Source organism: Monodelphis domestica, chromosome 6 (genome assembly GCF_027887165.1).
Source record: "Monodelphis domestica isolate mMonDom1 chromosome 6, mMonDom1.pri, whole genome shotgun sequence".
NCBI classification, from domain to species: Eukaryota; Metazoa; Chordata; class Mammalia; order Didelphimorphia; family Didelphidae; genus Monodelphis; species Monodelphis domestica.
The window spans coordinates 101,062,841-101,083,003 of NC_077232.1; the positions used below are offsets into that span (position 1 = coordinate 101,062,841).

General features: G+C 37.8%; 1 protein-coding gene across 19 annotated transcripts in view; it reads right to left on the bottom strand.

Annotated features, from left to right (window-relative positions):
- The window catches only part of LCORL (ligand dependent nuclear receptor corepressor like), a 154,815-nt gene extending 135,093 nt beyond the window's left edge, over nt 1–19,722 (bottom strand). For 3 of the 19 annotated variants that reach the window (XM_056802453.1, XM_056802451.1, XM_056802454.1), the window contains exon 1: nt 18,513–18,775. In XM_056802453.1, coding sequence (XP_056658431.1) covers nt 18,513–18,660 — 148 coding nt within the window. In that variant the 5' untranslated portion in view covers nt 18,661–18,775. The other 16 variants (XM_056802463.1, XM_056802456.1, XM_056802462.1 and 13 more) reach the window with 13 other exon arrangements.
- Between the last annotated feature and the right edge of the window lie 441 nt (nt 19,723–20,163).

The window sequence follows — 20,163 nt, forward strand, 5'->3', positions numbered from 1 at the left end:
AGTAAGGACATTAGGTATAGACAATTTAAGAAGCTTAGTCAAGGGAAAGAAAGATATAAAATAAAAAGGGAATAGGGAAGGGCTTAAAAAAAAAAGACTGATTTGAACTTTTTAATTTGGTAGTTAAATGTGAAACCAGTGCGAGAGGCAGATTAAGCCTTCATGAAAGAGAAACATTGCCTACTATTCGATTTTACAGTAATAAAATCAAGGACAAAGAGAGAAGATGAGCATCGCTGACTAGATAAGGGAGCTCTTTTTTTTCTGGGACCAGATAGAAAATGCTAAGATCAAGTGATGTCAGAGGTTCCATGAAGTGAGATGAGTTGATAAAGTTCTTACCTGCATGGCTTCAATATTCTTCTTAAAGCAGGATGAGTCTTTATGCCTATACAATAAGGTCCTGGTATTCACAGGGGATACATTCAAGTCCTACCTCAGATGTCTGAAGTCACAGAGAAAAACCTACATGTGCCTTTCTCTCTCTACTTCTGCTCCTTAGGTTAGGTACTCCACAGTCTCTCATCCTGTTGTTGCAGAAGAATTTCTGGTGCTTCATAGGAGGGATTTCAGCACTTTGTGTTGACCGTGGATAACTGAAGTTCGGGCACATTAAATCTCAGGTAAGGGGACTCTATATAAATAAAATATTCTATGTCTAGAAGTATAGGTAGCTATTAGTGGCAAGTGTTTAGGAAAAAAATATAGCTACCCTGTAAAATGAGATAAGGGATCAATAAAGGTACAATAAAAGGACAGTAAGAACAACAAGCATCAAGAATACAGGAAACATGGAGAAGGGTCCACAAATGAATTTTTATTTAATGTCCAAGAATATTACAAGGCCTTTAGGTCATCATTCTCACCACTAAGTCTCACTGTGCAATAACAAGATAGTAAATGAATGGATACTGATTCTAAAGTGGGAAACATAACAAGAACATGAACTACAATGACAACAGAAGAAATAAAGAATGTAATGGATGCCCAGGGATTATAGAGAGAATCTCCATTACTTAATGCCTGAATATATGTAAAGGGTTAAGGAGAAAAAGAAAAATTAATATTAAAGAGAACAAAATCTGAGCCTGGTTGCCTGGGAATATGGTATTAAGCTACTCTGTGGAATATCAGGTGAATCTAGAGCAAAAGGTTATCTCCCCCATCAGGTTTCCAGAATCCCAAATACAATTTGCAATTGCAGAATATAATTGGAATAAATATGCAACCTAGTAAAACAACCACTTTGATGGCAACAATATTCATTTGGATTTGGAGGCATTAAGTTCTCCTTCAAGCTTAGGAAACTATATTAGAAAGAACACACACACACACACACACACACACACACACGAGGTAAGAAACAAAAATATAAAGCCTTCTTTGGCTCTTAGGGCACACCAATCTACAAACATCCAGCCCTAAATAAAAAAGTACAAATTATATATATAGTATGATTGACCTTTTTAACAGACATTAGGCAGCTATAGCAACCCTTTCTTTCTGTAAGATACAACCTTTCCAAGAGAAAAGTTAATAGTATGAGAGAAGTCACAAAAGATAAGAGTCAATGAATAAGAGACACAAAAAATAACTCAGATCAAGAATGATGATAGCAATAACTTTAACTGTTAATAGATATTTTATAAAGTAATTTATAGTTTATAAATTTTCCTCACAGTCTTGTATATAAAGGCAGAACGGTATAATAGAAAAAATATATTAAGCTTGGACTCAGAAGACCAGGGCTTACATCAAGCCTCTGGATCTTATAAGTTATCTATCTATCTATCTATCTATCTATCTATCTATCTATCTATCTATCTATCTATCTATCTCCCTTTCCCTTTCTTGGGTTTTGTTTGCTACTCTAAAATGGAAATAATAATATTTGTACCACCTATCTTATAGTGTTGTATTTCAAGGCAGGGAAGTGTTTAATAAATCACAAAGCATCACATAAATTAGAGCTGACATGAACACTTTTTAAATTTATAAGGTAACAGAGGCTCACAGAGGTTAAATGATTTTTTTCAGTCTCAGATAGCTGGTAAGTGAAAGAGCCAGAATTCATATCCACGTTTTCTGGGTGTAGGTCCAGAGCGCTTTCTAAAAGGCAGAAAGAGAAAATACTATAGCAAAAACAAATAGATGGCAAAGAAGAACATAAATTCTCTTAAGTATGGAATGTAAATACCCATTTATAGCAATACTGTAAACAAAGAAAACATAAGACGTACGTGTGTGTGTGTATATGTATGCGTATGTGTTGAGGCCAAAGACAATTACCATATATGTTCTACCTCAAGTCCTTGGAGGAAAGGGAGAAAAGAAGCATTTAATATGTTCTACAAACTTTTCTCATCACATTATGAGTAAAATAAATGTTAGCATGTATTCCCAACGTACATATATTTATTATAGACATGAATATCATAACTGAAAGGTTACCTCACAAATGCATATTTCCAAACACAAAAAGTACATCACTATCCATGTTTCGTTTTAAAAACTAAATTGTGTTCTTCATTCTGCAGCAATTTAGTTAGAAAACCTCTATAATGTCTTCTATAACTTCCATAATGTTAATCAGTTATTCTTGCAAGTTAATCCAAAGATGCTTTATTTTTATATTTAACAAATGGGATGCCAAAGTCACTAAATTCTCTATTTGAAAATTTTTAAAAGAAATTAAAAAATAATGTTTACAAGGTTAAAAAACAAAAAAGTTAGTATAGATAGTAATTTGGCAGCTAGGTGGCGCAGTGGATAGTCACAGGTCTAAATTCAGGAAGACTCATCCTAGTGGGTTCAAATCTGGCCTCAGACACTTATGGGGTCTCAGAGTCAGGTAGGACTGAACAACAACAACAAAAGACAGGAATTGTTTTATACCCAGCACATCACTGTCAGCAATAAAATAACGTAATTATAGGAATGTTTCCAAGCATTTTTTTTTCAAAACACTGCCTTAAGAATTAGTTTATTTTTAAAAAGTTACTTTCTCATTGTTAAAGTAGTACCTTTGGCTCATATCAAAACTGTAAGATATTAACACAAATATTTAACACCAAAAGCCATTCCTCCATTGGAGAACTAGGCAAAGGATATTTTTTTAAATGGTTCTCAAATAAAAACACTGTAATTATCAATAGCCATATGAAGGATTTCTTTAAAATCACTAATATTAGGTAAAACATAAATAAAAGCGTTTTACCTTATACCTAAGCAAACTAGCAAAGTTGACAGAAGATGGAAATGAATAGTAATAAAGAGGCTGAGGTAAAACAGGGATACCAATGATATTGTAAGTGGAGCTATGAATTGATCTAACCATTCTAAAAAGCAATCTAACACTGCTAAAAAAGATACTAAGGGCAATCATCCTACTTTGACTCAGAGATTTCACTGTTAAGTACATATCCCAAGGATATTCAAGATAGAAAGAACAGTCCATTACACACATGGCAGCTCTTTTTTTGTAGACACAAAGGTCTGGAAATAAAGTCATACATAAATGGGACTATTTCTGTGCCATAAAAAAATTAATATGAAGAACAAAGGGAAGCAGGGGACACCTAAGCAGAACCAGGAAAAAAGTACACAACGACAACAAAGTAAATGAAAAAATTGAATGCTGTGAAATTATGACCAAACTTGTCTTGAGGATATGAGAATATAGCTCCTCTTATTTGAACAACGTAAGTGACTATGGTTATAGCATACTGCATATGCTGAACCTGAAAGTATTTCTGAAGAACATCTTTTCCCTTTTTCCTTTTATTTTTTATTATAAGGGAGAACCCCTTAGTGGGGGGGGGGGGGGGGGGGCTATACTGGGAAATAAATGTATCATTAACAACAAAAGCTATAAATAAATAAATATATATGTATATGTATGTATGTATGTGTGTGTATATATATATATATATATAATCACCCTTATCTAGAAGGGACAGATTATAAAGGTTTATTTTATTTTTAAAAATATTGCTAAGTGGCATATTCTTAATAATCACAGTACAGAAAACTTCAGCAAATCTGAGATGCTTCTATTTTCTTTAGAAAAAGAAAAAAACAAATCTTTAAGTCTGACAATTCTTTTAAAGCACTTTGCTGGGAAATAACTGGTCAATCTCTGTGTAGAAAACATCAAAGAGGGAGAAACTAGAACATGTTGGCTATGAGGGGTAAGGGAGGCTGGGAAGTTGAGTATGATTTCTAGGTCATGTTCCTTGGTGACTAGAAAGATATTTGGTGGTGTCAACAGAATAGCAAAGTTCAAAAGAAGAGTGACCTGGGGAGGGAAGGAAGATGATAATTAGATCTGTGATAAAGATTGCAATATATCCATGTCTACGCATCCTGAGCTCACTCCATTTCACTAATAAGGAGAGGTGAAGAGGGGAGAAGTAAGGGGAAACTCTTATTCACTGGCCACTGCTCAGGAACCCTGGGCCAGTAAGGAGAGCCTCAGGTAGCTACAAAAAGAGGGCAGAGAGTGGGTACAATGGGGAAAGAAAAGGTCTCCAAGGTATCTATTGGGTACCAGTGGCTGGAAACAAATGAATCACAAGTTAGGTTGTGCAGCCAGGCACAGAAAAGCAAGGTAAATTCTTTTCCTAAGAGTTCATGGTAGTTCAGATTTTACTTTTCTGCTCTTTGAAAATCCTACAATGATTTCCTTACCTACAAACACACGAGGGTGCTCTAGTCAACCACTAATGGAAAGAAGTTTTCAGAAAAAATTTTCTCTTCCTCATGATTGTTGAGATTCTTTATTGAAAACATAAAATTCTAGCACCTACCCTTTTAACAGGCTGAGTAAAATAATGACTCTTGATATTAGTTACCTACTCTAATAAACTACAATATTTAACTGCTTTTACTAAATTCCTTCAAAAGAAAATGAAATAATGTACCCAGATCTGATTCATAGAGACATTAAATAAAAAAGAAAGGAAAATAAAATTTGGCAATATATTTTAATGAAAGAAAGTGGTGATATAGAAATGGCTTTTTAAATGTTTTTTGAATTCTAATTAAGCTTAAGGTTACTATGCATGGTGCAAGTACCCACAAAAATAGTCTCTACCCTTTGAGAAGCTTATAATTTCATCATAAGAAAACATGTAACATGTATACAAGTAATAAGGGAGGATAGTGGTAAGAAGAGCACTTGTGAATCAGAAGATCTAGGTTTATATCTCAGTTTTTCTTCTGCTACTTGTGTGAGAAAGGTGAACAAGTCATCCAACTTTTAAGATCCTCAAATTTTCTCATTTTCCACCAGGTCACACTCCTCCTGACTTCTCCATCATGCCCCCGCAACTTCTTCATCCTCAAAGGTCACATCAGCCCTGGTACTCATACTTAGAAGGAGCTTACATCCCTGGGGCCCCTCTCTGACTGGACTGACGCATTAGTATGATGGGATTAGACCAGATGACCTTCTGCTTCCAAATTTATGATCCTTTGAAACATAATATATGGCAAGAAAAGGAATTGTTATTAGGAAATACCAATAAAGTGCACAGGCAAGAAATATAATGTGGTAGCATTCTTTCTACCATGTTATAGTTCTAGTCAAGAAACTAGTTCAAAGTTCAGGGCTACTATTTCCAAACTACCTGAACACAGATGAATCCTTGACCTAATTGGGCCTCAGTTTTTTACTATGTAAAATAGGGAGAAAATAACTGCCTCATAGGCATATGCCATAGAAAGAAAATCCAGTAAGTCCCCAGCACATAGCATTAATATACTTTGCACACCGTAGGTATTTAATGTTAACTGAATTCTAGCAAGAGAAAAGAGTGACAATAGAGAAGTATTTATGTAGATAGAAATGAGGTAATGGAAAGGACAGGGGCAGAAAGAGTTTAGGTGTAAGGAAAAGCATAAACAAAGATATGGATACAAGAAAATAAAGGCTATCAGGAATTATGATGTTGTCCAGTTATGCCAGAGTATAGGTTATTATGAAAAGCCATTAGTGTACAACAACAAAGTCAGAGAAAAAGGATATATGTATAAATATATATGGTCAGATCATCAAAAACGTGTTATAGAAACAAGGAGATGCAATATGATAAAATACAGTTAAGTAAAATAGTTCACAGAGAGCAAGGAACTATGTAGAGAGAAAAGGACAAAAGATAAGATTATATGAAGGTAGAAAAAACCATCTGGGGTGTATAAATGGAGATTTTGAACCCTAGACTTCATTCCCCAGAAGTCCTTGGCATTTCCCAGAATTTCCTATAATCTCTCCTGAGTCTCCACGTTGGCGAGATCATGTTATTGGTATTTAACTGGCAGTAAAGCCTCCCATGCTCTCTTCCTTTGCAAATGATGTAGCAAGTATAGTGGTAAGCTAAGTGCAGGGATTTTAAATGGGCTAATCAGCCATGGGCACATGGCTTTTATTTTGCATTTTCTTTATTCCTTGACTTCTAATGATCCTTAATAAACATCATAAAATATAATATTTTTATTATTAGAGATATAAATATGTTTTATTATTAGAGATTTAAACTTAATTTTTACAGGGGCAAGGAAGGAAAAGGGAAACATGAAAGGTTAAAGTTTTGATGCAGTGTGACACTACAAGAAAGAAGTGACTATTTACAAAAGATTTGTCTGTAAACAAAGCAGATTTTGGAGAAGAGAAGATGACAAACTGAAAAGAGACAACACTTTTACTTTAAAGGTTCTTATAAGATAGCCAAGTAGAAATGTAGGCCTGAAGTTGAGGAGAGGTCACAGCTAGATATTAGAACTGGATGTCATACACACAGAAGTGATAGCAAATGATAATATCACCAACGATCAGTAAGTTGGCTAAAGATTCTTTTCTGAGGACAGAACTTTGAGGATTACTTTGGAGATAGAGCTAGGAAAGGTACAGAATGAATTCTCAGAGGAATGATGAGAACCAGGAATATAGTACCTAAGAAGCTAAGAAAGTAAGTTTCAGGAATGAGGAATCAACACTGTCAAATGCTTTAAAGAGTATTGATTATAGATCTGGAAATTCATAACAGTTAAAATGAATAATGACAAATGGAAAATTTAAAGAGGAATGTATAAACTTTATCTTCTTCAGAACACTGACCTATCCTGACAGTCTGCTAGAGAACAAAAAAGCTAAAGTTGTGTGGCTATGTAAAAATTACATATATTTCCTTCTCAAACATAGACCACCCGGATTCTTTGTATTCCCATATAGTCTATGTCCCTTCCAGCTCTAAGATTCCATATTCCTTGAGTAATGGAGGAGAGGATGACAGGTGGAGATTTTTTAAATTAATTTTTCTTTGTTTAGTGAGGAGTTAGAGGGAGCTGCCAATTCTAGTTACCTGCAACCTATGGGATACACAGACAGACCCATATACACCCAAAAATATAGATGTCTATAGCCAACCCAAATACAGATATGTATTTGTGGATATAGAGATATTATCTATCTACTCACACACATATCCACATATTCTACTATTGCTATGTAACTGACATGTGGGAAAGGTGAAGGCCAAGTAGTTAATTATAATCACAAAAAAATCACTAAGGAGTTTTTTAAAAAGCCTGTTTCCTTGATGCATTTAAATGTTACCTTATAAATCATTAACTATGGTTAATATGAGGAAGGTAATGCATAAAACTCAAGTATTAGCCCACAGTAGAAGTTCAATCAAATCCAAAAAAAGTACCTTTAAAATTGCTGAGAACATATTTACTTGAATATACCTATATCCTCCTTAGCCAGGAAAGTGAAATTAAGAAAAATTGTATCCTCTCTAATATCATTCCTATTTAGAATTGGGGATAGAATTGCATAGCAACAACCCTAATCCTAACCCATACTACACTTGCAGATCAGCAACTATTCTTTAACTTGCCTTAATGACTTACCTATTCACATATCCATCATGTAGACCTCCTGACTTCAGACCAACCATAGGATTTCTAGCCCTTATGTAGTACTGTGTGTCCCCCTGTAGCTTTAAGAAAACAAAATGCTACACAGCTTCTTCCCCTTTTGGTTTCCTCCACAGAAAGACATTTTTCTTACCAAATAAGATCTCTTTAATACCATTTTTTTGTTCATTTTCTGACTGGTACTATGTAGTTATTTTTTTTTTGTTTTCTTAATTTTTTTATATACTCCCCATGCCCCATAAGAATTTAAGTTCCTTAGGTACAGGATTTTGTCATCAATTTTTGCATCAAACAGTATCTTGCACATAGTAAGCACAAACCATGAAGTCTTAAGAAAGCTCTCATATTTCCAGTAAAGGAATATTAACTGATGACCTCTGATATCATCTCTCTTTTTAAAAAACCCTTACCTTCTGTCCTAGAATCAATACCAAGCATCAGGGCCCAAGGCAGAAGACGGTTAAGGGCTAGGCAAATGGGATTAAATGACTTGCCTAAGGTCATACAGCTAGGAATTGTCTGAGGCCAGATTTAAACCTCCATCTCTAGATCTGGCTCTCTATCTACACCAAGCCACCTAGTTGGCTGCTGATACTCACTTACGAGATAAATTTCCAATCGTGTAGTAATAAGCTCCTTTTGATTTCCCCCAAATCTTGTAAATTCTTATGAGACAAAAAGTACAAGTAATTGATAGTTCTAGATAAGACAAGAAGCAGATAGCTAGTTCCCTTTCCTACTGGTAATTCCTATGAGACAGGGGAATGGAGAAAAGGAAAGCTCAGGGGAGACAAGCAACTTTGAGACAAAGTATAAGGTTTTATGAACTGTCAAGTAGATGGAGAACAAGTCTCTAGATACAGCCCATAACCAAACTCAATATGCAGCTAAAAATAGGACATTGTAATCATCTCAAATTATAAGAGTAATTTGAAATCATAATATTAAAATACTCAAGCCTTTTAAAGATACTAGAGTACAACTCTAAATCTATAGAGTATGTGAAACAATACACTTGTATAGAATTATCAGAAAATATTTCACAAAAACTCCCTCTAAGGGGCTAATATTTAATACTTGGTAATAAGAAAAATTCTTGGCTGTTTTAAAAATCAGCTAAAAGCGTATGTGTATGTATACATGCACATGCACACACAAAAATCAACCAAGCAAATATATACCAAGGAATTTTAAACACGAAACTCTGAGAGGAACAAGAAACAAAAAATGGAAGATTTTTTAAATTATAATAAAGATTTTTCACTATTAAGAATGATGGAGCTATACATTTGAATTCCAATATTAGTCCAAAATAGCTCCAAGAAAAGATGGGAAAAGCAGCTGGACTATGTAATTTACACAAAAGTGGAAACATGAAGATGTTCTGGAGTGAACATTACTGTAAGAGAGAACATTGAGAAAACTGTCAAACTTCTCAAAAAGGGAGAAGATAGCATGGAAAATATATTTAGCCTTTTATTACCAGAAAAAGGATATCAAGGAAATATCAATAACACCAATTTAAATGCTTCCAACTATACAATATCTAAGAAATATCTACACATTGATGGAAGGAATCCTTGAAGGCTGGAGAAGAATCCTTCACAAAAGATTTTTTACAGCAGACCACGTTTTTTCCAGTCAAACAACTGGCTGTAAATAGATAATATAAAAGGTTACCATGCTTAGCAGTTGCTAGCGCGCGCGCTCTCTCGCTCTCTCTCTCTCTCTCTCTCTCTCTCTCTCTCTCTCTCTCTGTATGTGTGTATATATATAAAGTATTTAAATTAGTAGAGGAAAATGCTACTTTAAAGATTCTTCTCCAAGAAGATATCTTCCATGTATATGGAATAAAAATCATACAAGATTCTGTGTAAAATATAACCTTGTTTGAAAGCCCTCTTGATTAATATAAAGTGAAGCACAAAACAAAGACATATATACTTTTCAAGGGTGTTTGTCACAATCAAGGATGATCTCTAACATGAAGACCAAATGAAAAAGGTGGTAAGGCCTTCCAAATGATCCAGCTTGCAGAAGACATTATGATGATTACATCATGGCCAAGACATTTCAATATCTAAATAACTGTAATCACTCACAAAGGTTCAGCCTAACTATCCATACACAAAACCAATTAATGAATGATAAATAATCTAGACTACAATGATTGGACAACTTAGAAAGGTTGTCTGCTCTTACATATTATCTTGGACAGGTAATGCAAATGATATAATGAACTGGGCTCAGAATTAAAGGGGAGAAGAGGAATGAATGACTTCTGGAAACAGTTCAAATAGTTCTTTTGACCATTCCAAGCTTCTCTTTGAAAGGAGCTCAACCTTTTAAAACCAATACCAGCTGTAACTACTGTTGTTGAAGAAAAAAAGCTGATGCTCACCCAAAGGGCAATGAAGAGTGCATAATAGGCACAAGTGGTTGAAATGTATTACAAATGAAGAATTATGCAAGAATGACAATGTAAAGGTTGTTTATGAAATATTCAAGATTTTAAAAAAAGACAGACTAGTCACATAGCAATATAGTGATAAGTGGGTGTTAACTTAAACACTTACACCTCATCTTCACCTAATATATCAAGAGAATGAGATAGGCCCTAATCACGTTGAGTGAAGTCCCCAAAGGATTTAAAAGAAGAACATGGTCAAGAATGGCATAAGATGGCTAGACAGGAACATCTTATAATATGTATCATTTGAAGGAGTGTTCAAATCAAAGAAATAATAGACCTTTTGCTAAACATACACAGAATGCTCAAATATGCACACTAAGAACAGAGATAAATATAATAACCAGTCTATTATATATGGTATATTACAAATGGCATGGTTTATTATATGTGGTATATGAAATAACTAAAGTAAAATATTTGAAGGAAAATAATAATTTTTAGTTGAGTTTTAAAGGGTAGAAATGGTTACTAAGAAAAAGGAACTGGCAAAATGGCTTCATTAATTTGGGAAGTCTTATAAAAAGATAAAAGGCAAGAAATGCCTTTTATGAAAAGTGGCATCATCTTGAACAAACAGAAGGAGGAGGCTAGAGGAAGATAAGAAGCGCCATAGAGTGGCGCTACCAATAGAATGAATTAAAGACAATACTAAAAGTTTTCACTCAATTTAAAAGTCACAAGGGTGATACCTTAGGGATTTAAACTATGTAAGAAAACTGATTGTTGAGAATGTCTATTTATATAGGATTTAAAATAAGCAGAAATCTGGACAAAGACACTGCAGTAAGCAACATGGGAGAATATCAGGATCTGTACAAAGGCTTCAGTCTAAAAAAAAAGTATTGAAGAGGAAAAACTGTTAATCTACCAAGGGAATGAATGGAAAAAGAAGACAGCAAGAAATTTTAAGTGACTAAAATTCCAAGTGGGATTAGGAGAGGAAACTGAGACTGAATGATTCCCAATCATGTTCTTGTTTATTTTTAGTTGGGGTAGTGAAGGTAAGAGAATATTAAACAAACCCCCCACTATGTCCAAATATCTCAGATTGATATAAAATTCGCAACTAAAAATTTTCCAAATTTAATTTTTAACAATATTATTTACCATGCATATACAAAAGTTCGCCCAACTAACCCATCACTCTTATTTATCTAGTAATAGGTTCATAGTGGCCTTCCTTATATTGTCTTTCTCACAACTTAAAAATTTGTTGTTATGAATACAGATATAGCCACAAAACAGAAAAAATCTAAATGATTTACCAGGGAACTGAAATGGTGTTATTTGCACTATACTCTAATCATAGTACATAAATTTATGCCTCACAGCGCTAAAAATAAGCACTATTTAAAAAAAAAAAGGTGCTAGGATGTATCAATTAAGTGGGAATCACTACAGTAGAAGATCGAAAAGTTACATATCCAAAATCCACATACCTTTGCTGTTCCTCCCAGGATTGCACTGTGGTGGAAGAAGCGAAGGCCAGGGCTGGAAGTCAGACAAGTCAGAGGAACGTAGGGGGGCACAGGAACAGCCGCTTATCTCGTGCACAGCCAATCAGGGCGGGGTGCGCACGTGCGGCCAGCCAAGGAAAGTAGCGTGGGCAAGGAGGGGACGGCACCACGCAGAAATCAGGCTATGATATGTTCAGACCAGTCTGTAGCCCATATCTAACATCTGCAAAAATACAAAATTCGCACACTGCTTGGTCCCAAGGATGGCAGATTTTTGATCTTCTACTGTATAAAATGATCCAGAATACAGTATCTCAAAATTTGCATGCAAAAATTCCTCAGTATTTTCCCTCCTCCCCCCTCCTTTAAAAAAAAAAACAACAAAAAACTGAGGCACATAAAAAAGACAAATTAGTCCTGCCTAAACCACCAAAAAAAAAAAATCTCCTGACATGATAATGGATTTCAAGTTACCTAATAAGAGTATCAATGATGCCTCAATTTACCTATTTCTAGCATGGGTACAACACAGTGCCAGAGCTTGAATTCAAGAAACAGCAAAGGAGTCAAGAGCCAATTTTCATCAGAATGGACTTTTAAACAAAAAAATCCTTGAACAGTTACCCCATCCCAAATTCCTGGTCTTGCTGACAGCAGTTAAGAGTAATCCCTACCATATCTCTAACCTTTAGCCCTACATGTCTTCTTTTCATAGTCAGACTTCTAGAAAAAGCTGCCTATACTTCTTGCCTCCAGATCCTCAACTCCCATTCTCAACTCCATTTAATTTAGCTTCCTAATCACAAGGCTTTGGTCTTCTTGACCCTTTTGCTGACCACCCAAATAACATTCCTTCCCCTTCTGGAAATTCTTTCTATCCAATAGTTTCATAGCACCATTCTCTTCCTAGTTCCTCTGACTTTTCCTTCTCAGTCTTGCATTCCTTACAACATGGCTCTTGTCGTGGGTCCTCTTCTCTTTCTTCCTTACATTCAATGCCAAAGACCTCATCAAAATCAGCATAGGAACAGCTGAGTGGCTTAGTAGATTGAGAGCCAGGCCCAGACACAGGAGGTCCTAGGTTCAAATCTGGCCTCAGACACTTCCTAGCTGTGTGTCCCTGGGCAAGTCACTTAACCCCCATTGCCTAGCTCTTACTACTCTTCTGCTTTAGAACCAAAACAGAGTACTGATTCTAAGAAAGAAGGTAAGGGTTAAAAAACAACAACAAAAAAAACTGCACAGAGGAGTCTCAGACTCTCATCCAGCCCTCCTCTGGCTTCTGAGCTTATTCACCTAGATTGCTACAGGCACCCCAAAATCAACATATTCAAAACAAAGTCTAACTTTACCCTTAAATGCATTCCTTTCTCCAATTTCCCTATTCTAGGAAAGGACACCCATCTTTTCAATGAATTAATGGTTTGCAATGTTAAGAGTAATCCTCTGGTCTTCCTGCCACCTTACTCCACATATCCCATCAGTTGCCAAGTCTCATCTCTTCTCCCTCTGCAACATCTTTCATATCCATTCCCTTTTCTTCACTCATGTGATCATTCACTCATGTGATCATAACCCTAGTTCTGGGTCTCATCTTTTGCCTCCTAATTGATCTTTATGCTTTCAGGTTGTTGACAAATTAATATGCACAAGTGCAAGTTTGTCCAAGTTATTTTCCCTGCTCAATAAGCTTCAGTGGCTTCTTATTGCTTCTGATAAAATACAAACTCATCTGTTTGGCATTTAAATCTCTTCACAATCTGACTCAAACCTACCTTTGCAGACTGATTTCATACTACTTGTCCTCTGCTTCTTGTAATTCCTAGACCTCTTGATGGCTTTCAAGGATATCTCTACAAGAATTCTTCTCCACTTTGAAATTATTTGACATATAGTTTTATTTACTTATCTGAGTAAATGCTGTTTCCTCCTAATAGAATATAAACTCCAAGAAGACAGGAACATTTTTTTCCTATATGTGTATCCCCAGCACCTGGCACATAGTAATATTTGTATTGAACTGAATCTAGATAAGAAATAGTAAGATAATAGGTTCGAAGGTAGAAGTTAGCACAATCTAGATAGTTATATACTTGAATTTGTATAATTCTAAATTAATCTGAATATTAGATTTCACTACAACTGCCCTACAGGACATCAGAAGAGAATACTCAATTTATTCTCATACCTCTGCCCTGATAAACTCATAGTGCTGATTGTAGCGGGACAGTCTGGTTAGATGAGTGGCCACTTTACAAACAGAGGCAGTAGTGAGCAGCTCGGGGGAAGTGATAAAGTTCATGGGAAGAGTAGGCTGGAATGATAAGAAAACAGAGAAAGATTAACTATAGGAGATTTAGAGTGGCTCACATCTGGTACTGAATTTTTTTAGTGGTTGTAACTACTTATTGTAATATTATATGCCCTTGGGATGCAGTGAGATATGAGTGTCCAGGTTTCCTCATCTCTAAAATGACAGGTTGAATGAATAAAGGTCTAACTCTAAAATTCTACGATCTTATGAAATAGTCCACTTATTTATCTAAGACATAGATTATTTGATCCCTTGTTTCCTCCTCCTCTTCTTTTACTTATTTACACCTCTAGAGTAGTCCAAGGGGAAAAAAGTCAAACCAGTCAGTCAATTTGATGCCCATTTGTACCTATCATAAAAGGACAGACAAGAGAAGAAACTGAAACTAAGAGCTAAAATTAGGTTGGAGATATGTCATAATTTGACATAACTGTCATTTGTTAAAAGTTAGTTGGAGTCAGAGACCTGGTTTCTAGTTACATTTTCACGAGTTTATTATATAAGCCTTTGTACAAATTACAACCTTTGAGGGTTTCAGTCTCCTCCGCTATATACTACCTGTGCGTCTTATATCACAAGATTACCATAAAGACCGAATGAGATATTCACTGTAAAAGTATTTTGCAAAGGAAAAAAACAAACAAGAAATGTAGTTAAAAGAACACTAGATGTGAAATCAGAAGTTCAAATCCCAGTTTTGTTTCTTATTACCTATGTGACCATGGGCAAGTCATTTCCCTTTCTAGATCTAAATTTGCACAGTTGTAAAATTAGGGGGTTGGGTAAGAATATCTTCAAGTTCCCTTACAGTTCTAAATCCTATTATCCTATTAAAAAAAAACAACATTATCATTTATAGACTCAAAAAGAGAAGTGGAGTACCTTGGGTTATTTAGCATTTACTTTATATTGGGCTTTCTTCTGTTTTTAGTTTTCAGAGCTTAAACAAAGAACAATTAAGAGTGAGTTCTTAAGAACAAGGAACTGTCTTGCTTTTCTGTATCTTCAACCTCCCTCCCCTCCCCCTTTTAGAGTTGGTACACTAATGAACATACAGTTGATATTCAATTAAGTGTTTGTTGAAGAGATGAATGTACACAAGTGACTGAACAGTGAAGGCAAAATACAGAGGGGGAAAATGAAATTACATCATCTCCCTAGTTCTGGTTATAATGTTCTACAGAGGGAGACAAGGCCTTAGATTGCAAAGGGGAAACCAAAAAGGTGGCACAGATTATAGACAATATAATCATAAACTAAAAGCTATTCCAATACTTCTCAAAGTTAAAACTTCCTTTTCCAAATCCAAGATAAAATTTTTAGTTGTCTCAGATAATTATGAAATGTAATGATCAACAAATTAAACTTACAACAAAATAAGCTTATTGCCCTGACTTGATTCCTTAACTGAGAATATTATAAAAGTTACAAAAGAATAAGTCAAATTATTTCAATAAGCTAAACTAAGGACGGATTCAGAAATAAAGCAATTTTTTTTTCGTTTCACTGCATAAAGACTATTGTTCAGTATTATTCTTCCTTTAAAAACAGCCTTTTTAGATTATCTTCAAAGTCCAAGAAAAAGTTCTTTTCCAACACTGAAACAAGGTACTAAACTATTCAATAATCAGATATGGAAAGTAGGGAAAGAAGGAAAAGATAAAAGTAGATGGCTTTAATTTGGCAAATGAATTCAGAATATAATTTATTTAAACATGACTACAGTGAAAGAAAACTAAATATAAATATATTGTTATATTCAGTCCCAATTAGTGGTTTTGGGGGATTGTCATATAGTTTAATAATATAATGTATACATTGTATTTTAAAGTGTACTTAAAAAAAATAAAAAGCATGAACTGGCCGGACTGTTAAAACTTCTATAAACTATGGCTGGGTTTGAAATGGTTTTCAAAAAATAGAGCCAACATTTACATAGGCTTATGTGCTAGGCATTTTGCAAAGCATTTTGTAATTATTATCTCATTTTATTCTCACAACAATCCTAGGTAGGTGCTATTATGTTTCCCACTTTAGAGATGAGGAAATTGAGGCAAACAAGTTTGTGTCTTGCCCAGGGTCATACAGCTATTAAGTGTCTGAAGCCAAACTTGAACTCCAGTCCTTCCTGACTCCAGATCCAGCCCTCAGCTCTATCCAGGCCAAGAAAAAAAAAAACAACCCCAAACCTTTTACATTCACCCAGAGCTCACCTACACTGCTAAAAGATAATGTTAAAAACACATCATCGATAACTTTTTTCCAACAAGTTCCAATTCTATTTGAATACCTAGTAAGGTAGGGCAAAAAGTTGTTCCCTTATTTCATAAATAGTTTTGTTTTTAAATGTCCTTAAAATTAGAAGACTTTGAAAAAGGAGGGCTGGTGGCATCATTTCAGAGTTTCCTAAGGACATATCTACCCACATCGTTGTACTTAATAGAAGGATATGAATGGAAAAACTAAACACCTTTTCCTCATCTTTCTTTTTTTTTTTACATTAAAACCACTCCAATCTGTCTTGTTCTAAAAGTACAGTGAAAGCGGCCCGGTCAGACTTAAACCTGCTTCAGTTAGAATCAGAATTAACCATTTTAAGAGTCTTTAGCTAAAAGTGAAAATAGGTTTCCCCCATCTGAGTTAATTACATAAACGCACTTGATGCAGTATTCAAGCAGCACAAGAAACTTTTTGCCATTCTCCATTAGTATTTCTTTAATAACTAAAATATTAAAACAATCAAATTTGACGATTGACCAAAACCTACCATCTGCCAACTTTTCATCCTCTGGACACCCCATTAATAATACAGTCTAAATGCAGCAATATCAAATTATACAAATGCTATATATAAATCGCTAATTAGAAAAATCTCCCCCAATCTAATTTCCTGTATCGATGGTGTCCAGTAACACAACGCACACACATTTCACTCATGAAAATGAGATATTCTTTCCTAAAGACTCTAAACAAATAATTGGGGTGAGCAAGAGGGCACAAGAACAGATGGAAACAAGCAAGAGACTTGTTTTTCTATCGTATTTAAGATTATCCTCCAAAGCGAAGCAAGCAACTAGACAATACAACCTTTCCCCGCCCCAACTCCTGACACCCCCCCCCCTCCTCGCAGACACCACCACACCGCCCCTTACAAAATAATCCATTCTCTTTCCCTCGAATAGGAAACCAACCTGCTGAACTCCAAACACTCGTCTTACAGCGGAGAAGCGGCAAAAGCAAGGTGGGAAAGCTCTCCCTCTCTGGAGGGAGCAGCCCCATGGAAAGGGCCCCCCAATACGCAAAAGTTTGAAGGGAACCGGGGGCGAGTCCTACAAACTGGGTGAGCACAAGAAGGAAAAGGTGGGGCTTTGGGGGGGGTTGGGAATGATTTGGGGGGAGTAGGGGGAAAGAGTAGTATGTGGAGACCGTCACATGACACCAAAGGAGACCAGAGCCGTTGGGGCGTCCGCAGGGGAAAGGGGGGGCGCCGTTGTCATAGCAACACCCCCCTCCCCATCCGTCCAGACTTCCAAAGAGGGAGGAAGAACTTCAAATCCCAACCGTCAGCGCACGAGCGGCTCCTTCTTAAAGAGGTACACACACCCCTACCCGCCCCGCCGCCGCTGCCTCCCGCAGCACAGAGCTCAAGTGCCCCCGCCAAGCCTCAGAGCCGCAGATCCCAGGGAGGAGGGCAGAGCTCCCACCTCCGTCCGGCGCCCCCCACCCCCAAGACTTTATTCTCCTTGACATTCGCTGCCTTCCAAGCCCCATCCCTTCAAGCGCCCCGAGGAGCTTCCTTCCCTCCACCCCACCCCCCTCCGCTTCTTCCTTGAACTCAGCCGAGTCCTCCCGGCCGCCCCTCCACACCCCGCCCTGGGCACAGGCAGGCGACGAGCCCCTCTCGCTGTCGACCCAAATCCCGGAGTTTCCTCTTGGCCGGCTGGCTGACCGGCCCTCCTACCCTCTCCGCCAAGAGCCGCGTCCTCCGCTCCCCAGCGCTGACAGGAGGAGGAGCAGAAGCAAGAAGCGGAGTTTCGCTGGGGGAACGATCCCCTCACTTGTGAGGGGGGGGGCGGTGAAGAAAGGGGGGGGCAGTTCCGAACTAACAGTCTCTGGGAGACAACAAGGTGAGAAGACAACGATTGCGGACGGAGCCCGTCGAGCCGGGCCCCCCAGACAAAAGGAAGACCAAGAGCCGCCGCCTCCCCTCTCCCCCATTGAACTGACCCGAAACCGGGGAAATATCAACTCAAAACCCTCTCAGCTCAAACTCCTCGAGGCAGCCGCCGCGCGGAGACCGGGGGAAACCGGCCTGTGTCTCTCTTACCTACACAGTGCATGAGGCGGTGGCGCCAAGAATCGAGTTCCCGCCGGAATCCTCTCCTCTCCGCCGCGCACCGAGGGCTCCGGCACTGAGCGGCGGCGGCAGCGGCGGCGGCGGCAGCAGCGGCCATTCTCCCTCTTCCCTTGTCCATCTGCGTCCCGCGTCACGCGCCCTCATTTACATACGGGCGGCGCAGGCACGAGGCGGGGGCGCGGGCCCTCGGCGCGAGCCCCAGAGCGCGCGCCACTCTCTCGCTCCCTCCACCTCCTCTGCCTGCCTCCTCTGCCTTCTCCAGCTGCCAAAAGGGGAGGGGGGAGGGGAGGTCAGGAGGAGGGTTGATTGACACGTGTCACTACCTTCTCCCTCCATTCTCTATGGGTGTACAGCCGGAGGCGGGGACAGAGAGGAGGAGGAAAACAATTGCTCTCCAAACCCCACCCCCTCTAGTTCCCTGGAGTTGACTGAGCTCTGGACAGAAACCTCCGGTTGAAGAAAACCCCTGCTCCCCGGACTAGGAACCGGCGCACTCCAATGGAGTGGATTCACGAAGCCTTCTCCCGCTGCAACCCCTCGGAGACTTCACTTCCCAGTCTTCCGTGCGCCAGAAGCCTGAGGAGCAGCTCCGCTTTCGGGCTCACTGCATGCTGGACCCTGTAGTCTGCCTTGGGGTGGGGTGGGGGGAATCACTGGGGCTACCTTTGTATTGCTCTGGAGCTGCCCCTTACGGTTCCCCGGCCTCTTCCTCTTCAACTCGGCGGATTTAGCGTCTGCGTGGAGCGGGAGTCTTTTCTATTCAGGGATTAGGAATTGAGCTGCTTCTTAGGCGGCAATAAACGAGCTGGCTATGCTGCCCACCGAGTCGACACCGAGAGTGGGCTATTGCCGTCCACTCTTTGTTTTTAAGTGATAGGTATCGCTATTATTATCATCCCCTTACTTTATAGAGAGGATAACGACTGTTGGGGAGGGAGAAGGGGACCATTCAGCTGTCAATAAATTCGACCCCTCACACACACTTAAAGGTTTTTATTAATAATGCCGGGGTGTAGTCTTTGGAAAATCTGGATTATGTGTGAAAATGTACATAAATTTTTCAAAAAAAGGTTGGAGTTTGGGAATCATTTGCCGGCAAATAAGTTAGGGGAAGTCTGTTGCTGAAGGTCTGTACTTCCAACAAAAGGGTAGGCTCATAAATAAAGAGAAAATAAAAACCACAAAACATTTGTGGAAGAACCTTTTGATTATTAACGCCAATTGCATTTTTGAAACTAAGTAATTTTGGGGAGAAAACATGTTACCCCAAATTTACAAGTAAATACAAGTGAGAATACAAGAGTAAATACAAGTAAACAAATGAGTACATTAATAAGGTCTTGGAAAAGGGTAACACAGTCATGTAAAAAAAAAGATGAAGGGTGCAGAAAAACATTGAGAATATCTTAGGATGGTTAGGAGCACAATTTTATATTCCTGGATGCTAAATTAGCTAGTTGTGGTGCTGAGTAAAATTTTTAGGGAATAGTCCCTAAAGTTTTATTTCCAAGTTTGGGAAAAATATCCATTGTCTCAGTAGTCAGAGAAATCACTAGATTTGGAATCAGAAGCCTTGGGGTTCAAGTTCTGACATTCTCACATAATAACTATGTAATGTAAG